Genomic DNA, 13,339 nt, shown 5'->3' on the forward strand with positions numbered 1-13,339 from the left:
GGTTAAGTATAGAGGCGACAGCAACAAGGGTGATGTCGTGGTGGGCGTGTGCTTTTGACCACCGGATCAGAACGAGGAGGTAGACAAGGCTTTCTTCGGACAACTAACTGAAGTTTTCAGATCACAGGCCCTGGTTCTCATGGGGGACTTCAATCACTCTGACATCTGCTGAGAGAGCAATACAACGGTGCACAGACAATCCAGGAAGTTTTTGGGGAGTGTTGGGGACAACTTCCTGGTACAGGTGCTGGTGGAACCGACTAGGGGCCGTTCTCCTCTTGACCCGCTGCTTCCAAACAGGGAAGAATTAGTAGGGGAAGTAGAAGTGGGTGGCAACCTAGGCAGCAGTGACCATGAGATGGTTGAGTTCAGGATCCTCACAAAAGGAAGAAAGGAGAGTAGCAAAACATGGACCCTGGACTTCAGAAAAGCAGACTTTGACTCCCTTAGGGGACTGATGGGCAGGATCCCCTGAGAAGCTAATATGAGGGGGCAAGGAGTCCAGGAGAGCTGGCTGTATTTTAAAGAAGCCTTATGGAGGGCACAGGAACAAACCATCCCGAAGTGCAAAAAGAATAGCAAATATGGCAGGCGACCAGCCTGGCTTAACAGTGAAATCTTCAGTGAGCTTAAACTCAAAAAGGAAGCTTACAAGAAGTGGAAATTTGGACAGATGACTAGGGAGGAGTATAAACATATTGCTAGAGCATGCAGGGGTGTAATCAGGAAGGCCAAGGCACAATTGGAGTTGCAGCTAGCAAGGGATGTGAAGGGTAACAAGAGTTTCTACAGGTATGTTAGCAACAAGAAGAAGTGTGGGACCCTTACTGAATGGGGGAGGCAACATAGTGACAGATGATGTGGAAAAAGCTGAAACAATTAGGAGTTCTTGTGCCACCTTAGAGACTAACAAATTTATTTGGACATCAGCTTTTGTGGGCTAGAACCCACTCCATCAGATGCAGGGAGTGGAAAATACAGGAGCAGGTACAAATACATGAAAAGATGGGAGTTGTCTTACCAAGTTTGAGGTCAGTCTAACGAGACAATTCAATTAACAGTAGGATACCAAGGGAGGAATAATAATTTTTGTAGTGGTAATGAGAGTGGCCCATTTCAAATGTTGACAAGAAGGTGTGAGTAACAGTAGGGGGAAATTAGTATGGGGGAAATGAGGTTTAGGTTTTGTAATTGAAGTACTCGATGCTTTTTTTGCTTCAGTCTTCACAGACAAGGGCAGCTCCCAGACTGCTGCACTGGGCAACACAGTATGGGGAGGAGGTGAGCAGCCCTCAGTGGTGAAACAACAGGTTAAGGACTATTTAGAAAAGCTGGACATGCACAAGTCCATGGGTCCAGATCTAATGCATCCGAGGCTGCTGAGGGAGTTGGCAGATGTGATTGCAGAACCATTGGCCATTATCTTGGAAAATTCATGGTGATCGGGGGAGGTCCCGGATGATTGGAAAAAGGCAAATATAGTGCCCATATTTTTAAAAGGGAAGAAAGAGAACCCGGGAACTACAGACCGGTCAGCCTCACTTCAGCCCCTGGCAAAATCATGGAGCAGGTCCTCAAGGAATCCATTTTGAAGCACTTGGAGGAGAGGAAGGTGATCAAGAACAGTCAACATAGATTCACCAGGGGCAAGTAATGCCTGACCAACCTAATTGCCTTCTGTGTTGAGATAACTGGCTCTGTGGATATGGGGAAAGTGGTGGATGTGATATATCTTGACTTTAGCAAAGCTTTTGACACGGTCTCCCACAGTATTCTTGCCAGCAAGTTAAAAAAGTATGGATTGGATGAATGGACTATAAGGTGGATAGAAAGCTAGCTAGATTGTCAGGCTCAACGGGTAGTGATCAATGACTCCATGTCTAGTTGGCAGCCGGTATCAAGTGGAGTGGCCCAGGGAATGGTCCTGGGGCCAGTTTTGTTCAACATCTTCATTAACAATCTAGATGATGGGATGGATTACACCCTCAGCAAGTTCGCGGATGACACTAAACTGGGAGGAGAGGTAGATACGCTGGAGGGTAGGGATAGGGTCCAGAGTGACCTAGACAAATTAGAGGATTGGGCCAAAAGAAATCTGATGAGGTTCAACAAGGGCAAGTGCAGAGCCCTGCACTTAGGAAGGAAGAATCCCATGCATTGCTACAGGCTGGGGACCGATTGGCTAAGCAGCAGTTCTGCAAAAAAGGACCTGGGGATTACAGTGGATGAGAGGCTGGATCTGAGTCAGCAGTGTGCCCTCGTTGCCAAGAAGACCAATGGCATATTGGGCTGTATTAGTAGGAGCATTGCCAGCAGATCGAGGGAAGTGATTATTCCCCTCTATTCAGCACTGGTGAGGTCACACCTGGAGTATTGCGTCCAGTTTTGCCCACCCCCCCACCCCCCCGCCACTACAGAAGGGATGTTGGCAAGTTGGAGAGAGTCCAGCAGAGGGCAACGAAAATAATTAGGGGGCTGGGGCACATGACTTACTAGGAGAGGCTGAGGGAACTGGGGTTATTTAGTCTGCAGAAGAAAGGAGTGAGGGGGGATTTGATAGCAGCCTTCAACTACCTGGAGGGGGGTTCCAAAATGGATGGAGCTTGGCTGTTCTCAGTGGTGGCAGATGACAGAACAAGGAGTAATGGTCTCAAGTTGCGTAGTCGGGGAGGTCTAGGTTGGATGTTAGGAAACACTTTTTCACTGGGAGGGTGGTGAAAAACTGGAATGGGTTACCTAGGGAGGTGGTGGAATCTCCATCCTTAGAGGTTTTTAAGGTCAGGCTTGACAAAGCCCTGGCTGGGATGATGTAGTTGGGGATTGGGCCTGCTTTGAGCAGGGGGTTGGACTAGATGACCTCCTGAGGTCCCTTCCAACCCTGATAGTCTATGGTTCTATAAAGGGGTGGCCTATCTGCGCTGCACTGCCTTCTGCTGCTCTTACAGGTGCCTGGGCTCCAGCAGTGCAGTCACTGACGAAGAGGAGGAGGAAGAGGAAGAGTTCCTGTGGTCTCGTGGCAGCGCTGAGCGGAGGAGCAGCAGCCCTGCGAGGTGGAGCTCAATGCCAAGCAGGGCAGAGTCCAGCTGGGAGGACACCAGGAAGGAAGCCTGCATGGAGCACAAGGTGCTGTTCCTGTGGCAGAGGGCGATTCTCCCATGGGTGTTGGGATGGCGGGTGTACTGCAGATAGGGAAGCCCTGGGCACCACTGTGTGTGACTGGGAACAATGCCTGTGAAGTCCAGCTTGGGGGGGGGAGAGGGAACCGAGCTTTCCAGCTGGAGAAGGGTGGAGCCAGCAGGGGAGAAGTTGTATTCTGGGGTTTTGTAGGGTGGTTCAGAAGGGGTTGACAGCCACGCTCCTGTCCAGTGATGCCCCAGAACCCAGACAGAGGCTATAGCAATGGCACTGGCTGGTTGCCCTTGAGCTCAGTGGCAAAGCTCCCCATTGGCTTCGGTGGCAGTGGAAGCAGGAGGACGAGGGGGCCCTGAAGGAGGACGAGGGGGATCGTGCATCCCCATGACCCGCTGCAGAGGCACCAGGACTGGGCGGCCTGTGGTTGGGATCTGCTGGTCTTGCTAGTGAGGCAGGGCTGGAGGGATAAGGGTGTCAGGAAAGGCTGCTCCCCTGAGTGTGATTCTCCAAGCATGGGGACTCCCCAGAAAGAATTATTGACCTCCTGGCTCTGGGTGTGGCCTGGGAACGTACCTGTACTGCAGGTGCCCACCTCCCCGGCAGTCTCTGTGCCTTGCTTTGCTCTGAGCTGATGGCCAGCCCGGCTCATTCACTTGTTACAGCTCTCCCCGGCCACTGCATGGCGTGGCGCAGGACCTCCCTGCTGATAGGGGGATCCCAGAGGAATCCATCGCCAGACTGCGGCAGGTGTACTGGCTCCTGACTCAGGGAGAGGGCACGAGGGAGGTCGAGAAGCAGATGGAGGCTGCAAGGTGGGGACTGAGGCAGGTAGCAGAGTTGCCTGAACTTGACACAAGGAAGTGCAGAGAATTGTTACAAGGCAGCTCTTGCATGAGACGGTAGCAGCGCATGTAGCTACGTGCTATTCTGGAAATCCAGGCAAGGGCAGTGATCCCACCAGCAAAGTAGGAAATCCCGGAAGCACAGTATAGCAATCCTGTCTCCTGTACCATAGCAGTAGCAGTGTTGGCCAGTAGTAAGAGCAGGGTGCTGGGGGTCTGGTGACTGCCTTCTAGTCCCACTCCTGACACTTCCTCCCCACATGGCCTTGGGCAAGTTACTTAACCCCGCTGCCCTTTAGTTTACAATGAGGATAACACGCTGCCCACCCTTTTATAACACTGGAGCCTTAGGGGTTATATCAGAGCTAAGTGTTGTTCCACCCAAAGTAACTGCATGGGAAGAACACGGTCAAGGCTGCAGAATTTAGCCCTCCAAAGATGGGAAATGCTGGAACTAAGATTCTTCTTTGAGAGCTGGTCTGTGTGTGTATCCCACACGGGTGTGTTTGTGTGCTGGGGGCCCGAGTCCAGAAGTTCTAACAAGCCATGTCCGATAGTAGTTCTCCGCGTGGCCCAGTCCGAGGGCACAAGAGGCAATGCGAGCTGACATCTCTCCAGTTCCTTCTCGCTGCCACTTGGCCTGAGTTGGAATGCCTGTGTCCACAGATGTCTCCAGCTTTTATTCTTAATACTTGGTAAATCAATTTGTAAATAGTTTGTAGTTTTTATGTTAGCGTAGCTAGAGTTTTTAGGATAGTTAGTGTAGGTAGTTTTCCCCCTGTACTGGAGACTTCCTCCCTGCAGCCTGGGACTATACCCAGGGTTCTAGGTTCAAGAATTGTGTCTCCTGCCCTCACTCCTTCTCTGTGAGTGACGAGTATCAGCGCGATCTCTGCTGGTTGGGTGAGACACAAATTCTGCAAAGTGCAGCATCTGTCACTCTTTTCCACTGCGAACTTGCCAAGTTCATGAGCTTAGATTAAAGAAATACTGTATAGTGAAGGCTATGAGGTGTCACTCTGATCCAGGCCAGGGAGACCCCCCCGTACATCGGCCTCATCGGATGAGCAGTGCCCCTCGGAGCACGAGCTTAGGAACAGTGTCTACAGCTGCTAAGCCCAGGACTCTTCTTCCCAGGCTTCCCATGACCATAAGGGGCACTCTGATGACTCTCTCATGATCAGATCCCCCCAAATCTGTCCGTAAAAGAAGGGATCCCTTCCTGAGCCCGCCCAGGCTGGGCAGGCCTTCACATGCAAATCCCATGGGTCCAGGTCTGTGAAGTACCCCCAGGCTGGAGGGTACAGTGCACAAGAAGAAGGATCTTTCGGTGGCTCCGGCTTCGAAACACAAGGACTGACACCAGCTGGCTCCATCCAGAAGTGTTGGACCTGCTTCTTCCTCCGTGCTGTCCCATCCTCCTAAAGACCCTGCCCGGCTACGGATTCCTGGGACATGTCGGAACCGTTGGCCCTGACCACCGGGTTGTCTGTACACCTACATTACACTAGAGGATATTTTCTTCCCTTATCCCCAGTCTCCTCTCCTCACCATCCCAGTCCTTCTGAGAGACATTGCTGTGCCAGAGGACAAACCTGTCACTGGAGCCATCCCCTCTCCAGCTGCCAGGCAGGAGCACGCACCCTCCAGTACCATCCACCCCACCACTGGAGGAAGAGCAGTTCTCAGACGCTCTGGCTGGTCAGTCATCTTGTCACAGAGATCTCAGCCCTGATAGACGGTTGAAGAGATCTGAGCCCCATCCTTCCTGATGTGACTTCTCCAGAGACCACTGGTACCCAATGCCGTGGGGTCCCCGCACCTGGTCGATCCCTCCTTTTGGCTATATTGGGGCCCCTGGAGCCCCTGTGGGAGACGCTCTGGATCCGTCCATGAATCCTACCACACCGCTCTTACTCAGCACTCACCAGATCCGACAGACTACGAGGAGGACAGAGACCCAGATTTGCAGGTACTGACAGGAATCTTGTCCTCATCTCTGTCTGAAGCTCTCACTCCATCCTCACCCTCTCCGCCGGACGACCATAGGCAATACCAGGAGCTGCTTCGGAGGATAGCCAATGACCTCCAGAGGAGATCCAGGACTTCCCGCACTGGCTTCTGGTTATTCTGCAGCCTACAGGTCTGAGCAAGGTGGCGCATCTGGTTAACGAGGCCATCAGGGAGCCAGCCAGAGTGGTGTGGCATAACCCTGCCTCTTGCGCCCCCATGCCTAAAAGGGCCGAGAGAGGCTGTTTTGTCTCTGCCAAAGGGGCTGAATTTCTTTCCTCTCACCCAGCACCCAGCTTTCTGGTGCTACAGGCAGCTGTGAAGAGAGCAAAATTGCATCATCCCAAACCCACTCCCATTGATAAGGCCTTGAAGAGGTTGGTTGGGAAGAAAGGTCCTTTCCCTGCAATTCTGCTTCGCTAAGGGAATAACTGGGGCTTGTTAGCGAATAGGATTTTACCAATCACTCCAGCCTGGCCAGTTTTAAGGATAATCTTCCCTCTGATGACAGAGCCCAGGTTCAGCCTCCCTTAGAAGAGGGCAAGTTAGTGGCTATGGGTATGTCTACACTATGAAATTAGGTCAAATTTATAGAAGTCAAATTTTTAGAAAGCGATTTTATACAGTCGATTGTGTGTGTCCCCACTTAAGCCCATTAAGCCCATTAAGTCGGCGGAGTGAGTCCACAGTACTGAGGCTAGCGTCGACTTCTGGAGCGTTGCACTATGGGTAGCTATCCCACAGTTCCCGCAGTCTCCGCCACCCAGTGGAATTCTGGGGTGAGATCCCAATGCCTGATGGGGCAAAAAACATTGTTGCAGATGGTTCTGGGTATATGTCATCAGGCCCCCATTCCCTCCCTCCCTCCGTGAAAGCAACAGCAGACAATCGTTTCACGCCTTTTTTCATAGATTACCCGTGCAGAAGCCATACCACGGCAAGCATGGAGCCCACTCAGCTCACCATCACCGTACATCTCCTGGGTGCTGGCAGATGTGGGACTGCATTGCTACACAGCAGCAGCTCATTCCCTTTTGGCAGCAGACAGTGCAGTACGACTGGTAGCCATCCTCGTCGTGTCCTGGGTGCTCTGGCCGGCCTTGGTCAGGTCGGTCGGGGCGCCTGGTCGGACATGAGTGCTCCTGGCAGACCTCAGTAAAGTCTGTCAGGGGTGCCTGCACATAAATGGGAATGACTCAGGTCATTCTCTTCTTTAAATTTTGTCTAATGGAGATTCAGTCCTGCCTGGAATATTGGCAAAGGGATAGCTCTCCCAGCCAACAGCACCATCTGCTGCCAGCCTACCCCTCCCTCCCTTCGTGAAAGCAACGGCTGACAATCGTTTTGTGCCTTTTTCTGTGCGGGTGCCATATTGCTGTCAGCATCGTCATCCACCCACCGCTTCCGCTGCCACTCTGCTTTCCTGCTCACGCCATACCACAGCAAGCATGGAGCCCGCTCAGATCACCGTGGCAGTTGTGACCGCTCTAAACACCATGCTCATTATCATGCAGTATATGCAGAACCAGAACCTGCAAAAGCAGGCGAGGAGGCGACGGCAGCGCAGTGAGGAGAGTGATGAGGGACATGGACACAGGCTTCTCTCAAAGTACGGGCCCTGGCAGTTTGGCCATCCTGGTGGCAATGGGGCAGGCTCATGCCGTGGAACGCCGATTCTGGGCCCGGGAAACAAGCACAGACTGGTGGGACCGCATAGTGTTGCAGGTCTGGGACGATTCCCAATGGTTGCGAAACTTTCGTATGCATAAGGGCACTTTCATGGAACTTTGTGACTTGCTTTCCCCTGCCCCAAAGTGCCAGAATACCAAGATGAGAGCAGCCCTCACAGTTCACAGGCGAGTGGCGATAGCCCTCTGGAAGCGTGCAACACCAGACAGCTACGGGTCAGTTGGGAATCAATTTGGAGTGGGCAAATCTACTGTGGGGGCTGCTGTGATGCAAGTAGCCAAAGCAATCACTGAGCTGCTGCTATCAAGGGTAGTGACTCTGGGAAATGTGCAGGTCATAGTGGATGGCTTTGCTGCAATGGGATTCCCCTAACTGTGGTGGGGCGATAGATGGAACGCATATCCCTATCTTGGGACCGAACCACCAAGGCAGCCAGTACATAAACCAAAAGAGGTACTTTTCAATGGTGCTGCAAGCACTGGTGGATCACAAGGGACGTTTCACCAGCATCAACGTGGGATGGCCAGGAAAGGTACATGACGCTCGCATCTTTAGGAACTCTGGTCTGTGGGAACGGCTGCAGCAAGGGACTTACTTTCCAGATCAGAAAATAACCGTTGGGGATGTTGAAATGTCTGTAGTTATCCTTGGGGACCCAGCTTACCCCTTAATGCCATAGCTCATGAAGCCGTACACATGCACCCTGGACAGTAGTCAGGAGCTGTTCAACTATAGGCTGAGCAAGTGCAGAATGGTGGTAGAATGTGCATTTGGATGTTTAAAAGCGCGCTGGCGCAGTTTACTGACTCAGTTAGACCTCAGCGAAACCAATATTCCCATTGTTATTACTGCTTTCTGTGTGCTCCACAATCTCTGTGAGAGTAAGGGGGAGACGTTTATGGTGAGGTGGGAGGTTGAGGCAAATTGCCTTGCTGCTGATTACACGCAGCCAGACACCAGGGTGGTTAGAAGAGCACAGCAGGGCGCGCTGCGCATCAGAGAAGCTTTGAAAACCAGTTTCATGACTGGCCAGGCTACGGTGTGAAAGTTTTGTTTTTTTCTTGATGAAAACCCGCCCCCTTGGTTCACTTTACTTCTCTGTAAGCCCGCCGCCCTCCCTTCCCCCCTTTGATCACTGCTGGCAGAGGCAATAAAGTCATTGTTGTTTCAAATTTGTGCATTCTTTATTAATTCATCACACAAATGGAGGGTTAACTGCCAAGGTAGCCCGGGAGGGGTGGGGAAGGAGGGAAGCACTGGGTGGGGTGGGGGAGGAGGGGAGGATGGAAGGACAAGGCCACACTGCACTTCAAAACTTATTGAGTGCCAGCTTTCTGTTGCTTGGGCAGTCCTCTGGGGTGGAGTGGTTGGATACCCAGAGGCCCCCCCCACCGCGTTCGTGGGCATCTGGGTGAGGAGACTATGGAACTTGGGGAGGATGGTGATTGGTTACAGAGGGGCTGCAGCGGCAGTCTGTGCTCCTGTTGCCTTTCCTGCACCTCAACCATACGCCGGAGCATATCAGTTTGATCCTCCAGTAGCCTCAGCATTGCATCTTGCCTCCTCTCATCACGCTGACGCCACCTCTCCTCTCACTCGTCCCTCCTCTCCTCTCGCTTGTCCCTCTTGTCCTCGCATTCATTTTGTGCTTTCCTGGACTCTGACATTGTCTCTCTCAATGCATTGTGCTGGGCTCTTTCAGCATTGGAGGCCTGCATGAGCTCAGAGAACATTTAATCACGAGTGCGGTTTTTTTCGGCTTCTAATCTTTGATAGCCTCTGGGACGGAGATGGATAGGGGAAGTGTTGAAACATTTGCAGCTGCGGGAGGGAAAAAAGGGAGATTAGTCTTTAAAAAGAGACATTTTAGAGAACAATGAGTAGACTCTTTCACGGTGAGCCAAGCTGTTAACATTACATAGCACGTGTGCTTTCTTTACAAGGTTGCATTTTGCCTCTTATATCGAGGGCCTGCCGGTATGGTGTGAGAGATCACACACACAGGGCCGGCGGGCAACAGAATTCGGCTTGCAGGTAGCCATGGTAAGTCACAGTCTTTTGGCTTCTTTAACCTTCCTAATGTGTGGGAATGGTTTCAAACAGCAGCACCCTCATTTCCCATACCAAGCACCCATTGGGTTGGCCATTTAAAAGGAGGGGCTGCGATTTTCAGGTTAACATGCAGCACAAACCCAACTAACCCCCCCACCCCCCCACACGCACCCAATTCTCTGCACTGATCGCTTCACCCCTCCCCCACCACGTGGCTAACAGCGGGGTTGATTTCTGTTCAGCCACAGGCAAACAGCCCAGCAGGAACGGCCACCTCTGAATGTCCCCTTAATAAAATTCCCCTATTTCAGCCAGGTGACCATGAATGATATCACTCTCCTGAGGATAACACAGAGAGATAAAGAACGGATATTGCTTGAATGCCAGCAAACACTGGGACCATACGCTGCCATGCTTTGTTATGCAGTGATTCCAGACTATGTGCTGCTGGCCTGCCGTGGTACAGTGTCCTACCATAGAGGACGGAATAAAGCTGCCCTCCCCAGAAACCTTTTGCAAAGGCTTTGGGAGTACATCCAGGAGAGCTTCATTGAGATGTCCCTGGAGGATTTCTGCTCCATCTCCATACACATTAATAGACTTTTCCAGTAGCTGTACTGGCCGTGAATGCATCCCAAGTCTTCAGGGCAAATTAATCATTAATCACGCTTGCTTTTAAACTGTGTATTATATTTACAAAGGTACACTCACCAGAGGTCCCTTCTCCACCTTCTAGGTCCGGGAGACCACCTTCGGTGGGTTGGGAGGGTACTAGATCCAGGGTACAGGGTACAGTTCCTGGCTGTCAGGGAAAACGGTTTCTCCGCTTGCTTGCTTGCTGTGCTTCAACCTCCTCATCCTCCTCCTCGTCCCCAAAATCCGCATCCCTGTTGAGTGAGAGTCCATTGACAGAGTCCACGCACAGGGCTGCGGTAGTTGTAGGGGCTGCTCCTAGAATGGCATGCAGCTCATCATAGAAGCAGCATGTCTGGGGCTCTGACCCAGAGCGGCCGTTTGCCTCTTTGGTTCTTGGTAGGCTTGCCTGAGCTCCTTAAGTTTCATGTGGCACTGCTATGGGTCCCTGTTATAGCCTCTGTCCTTCATGCCCTTGGAGATTTTTTCATATATTTTGGCATTTTGTCTTTTGGAACGGAGTTCTGATAGCACATATTCGTCTCCCCATACAGCGATCAGAACCAGTACCTCCCATTCGGTCCATGCTGGGGCTCTTTTGCGATTCTGGGACTCCATGGTCACCTGTGCTGAAGAGCTCTGCACGGTCACCTCTGCTGATGAGCTCATCACACTGGCCAATCAGGAAATGAAATTCAAAAGTTCGCGGGGCTTTTCCTGTCTACCTGGCCAGTGCATCTGAGTTGAGAGTGCTGTCCAGAGCAGTCACAGTGGAGCACTCTGGGATAGCTCCCGGAGGCCAATACCGTCGAATTGCGTCCACACTAACCCAAATTCGACCCAGCGAGGTCAATTTCAGCGCTAATCCACTCGTTGGGGTGGAGTACAGAAACCGGTTTTAAGAGCCCTTAAAGTTGGAAAAAATGGCTTCATAGTGTGAACAGGTACAGGGCTAAACCAATCTAACACTGCTAAATCTGACCTAAACTCATAGTGGAGACCAGGGCTAAGACTTCTCTTCATGCTGTGGTGGACGTAGTGGATACTGCATCAAGAGGCTTAGCCCCTAGCATAGTCATGAGGTGTGTGTCTTGGCTTTGCCCTGATAGCAAACGTAAACAAAGAACAGTCCCTTTTAACACCCACACAGATGATAAACTTGATCGTGGTAACACTGGGCTCCTTGCAGCAAGAGCTTTACTCCCCATGGACAGATGGTAGCTAATGAGCAATCTGACTGTGGTCAGGATGTGCCTTTGTCTTCTAAGCCACATGACACCATTCACCAGGCTTCATCTAGACTGCCTACAAGCTGGGCTCCTGTCTGTCTACTCACCAGACAGGGATTGCATCAACACCAGAGTTACTGTTCCTGCCATGGCCATTGCCTCTTTTACCAGGCAGTCGAACCCGGATTGAGCTAGAGTTGGCGTCCCCTTCGTCACTCTGCCCCCAGTGCTGCCATCGTGGAGCTCACTTGAACAGGGTCTCTGGAACCACAGGGAGGCAGGCAGCACATTGATCCACTGCAACTGTGGGCACACCGCCTGGCAAGAAGGGCTCTTCTCCTGCTCATTCAATCTTTTCATGTCCATGTGATGTCAGACAATATCACCATGGTCTTTTGCATAAGCAGACAGGGCGGAGCAAGATCTCCCCCCGCCCTTGCCTAGAAGCAGTCAGGCTTTGGAACAAGTGCATCAGAAACCACATCACTATCCAAGCCACGTACCTTCTGGGTGCCCAAAACTCTTTAGCAGACAACCTGGGCAGACACTTCTCTGTGGATCACGACTGGGAGATGCACAGCTCTTCCCTGAGCGAGATACTCACTCGGTGGGGAACACCTCAATGGGATCTCTTCGCATCCCAAATGATCAGGCTTCCCTTGTCCTGCTCAACAGGAGCTGTGGGTCTCAGGGCGATGATCTCCATTGCCATGGACATACAATCCCAGGTGTGCCTTTCGCCTGTTCCCACAGGGCTTGCGAGATCCGTCAGGACAGGGCCGGGGACATTCTCCTAGCACCCATCTGGACCAGACAATTTTGGTTTCCGGAGCTCCTGAGGATGTCGATCCATCCTCCTGTCAAGATCTGCCCCTTCCTGGATCGCCTTCCTCAGCAAGGGGGCAGAATCAGACACCCAATCGAGACCCCGTCTACCTCCTGGCCTGGTGTTTGGCTGGGGATCAGAACTAGAACACTCTTGCTCGGCACCCATCCAAGCTATTCTTATTCAACATAGGAAAGACTCAACTAGCTCCTGTTACTTAGCTAAATGGAGACAATTTTCTACATGGGCTCAGAATAAGGTGCTGCCTCCAAATTCGGCAAGGATCCCAGTTGTTTTAGATCACCTTCTGTTTTGAAGAGCTCAGGTCTTTCCGTTGGCTTGCTGCAGGTCCATCTTGCAGCAATCAGTGCCTTCCTCCTGCCGGAAGGTGGATATTCCATCTTTACTCACCCTACAGCAGTGACATCCATGAAAAGCCTAGTTAGGATCTTTCTGCCAATCATCAAACCTACCCCTCAATGGGACCTCAATCGCGGCCTGCCAGCACTCATCGGGCCACCATTTGAATCCTTGGCAACATGCTCCATGGCCCACCTGTCCATGAAAGTTGCATTCTTCGTAGCTATTACCTCAGCCAGAAGGCTGAGCAAGAGGGGAGCCCTCATGACAGACCCAGCACACTGCCACCAGGAAAAAAATCTCTCTCTGTCTACATCCTAGCTTCCTCCCCAAGGTTATTTCTGAATGCCACGTCAACCACATTATCCACTTAACTGTTTTCTTCCTGAAACCCCATCCCTCTGCTGAGGAGAAGAAGCTTCGTTCCCTTGACTCAGACACACCTTAGCATTCTACCTGCAGAGGACCAAATCTATCAGCAGATCACCTAGGCTATAGCAGAAAGGTTGCGAGGAGAAGTGATATCCTCTCTGAGAATCTCCAGATGGATCTCTGGGTGCTACCAG

The 13,339-nt window shown here is 51.7% G+C and overlaps 1 protein-coding gene across 1 annotated transcript in view; it reads left to right on the forward strand.

Moving 5' to 3' along the window:
- The window catches only part of LOC311531826 (uncharacterized protein), a 64,336-nt gene that overhangs the window by 18,529 nt on the left and 32,468 nt on the right, over nt 1–13,339 (forward strand). The window contains exon 9 of the mRNA XM_084649575.1: nt 2,946–3,123. Coding sequence (XP_084505701.1) covers nt 2,946–3,123 — 178 coding nt within the window. The remainder of the gene's footprint in view (nt 1–2,945; nt 3,124–13,339) is intronic.

Source organism: Lepidochelys olivacea (assembly GCF_965140295.1).
Source record: "Lepidochelys olivacea isolate rLepOli2 genome assembly, chromosome: 15".
In the NCBI taxonomy this organism is placed as follows: Eukaryota; Metazoa; Chordata; order Testudines; family Cheloniidae; genus Lepidochelys; species Lepidochelys olivacea.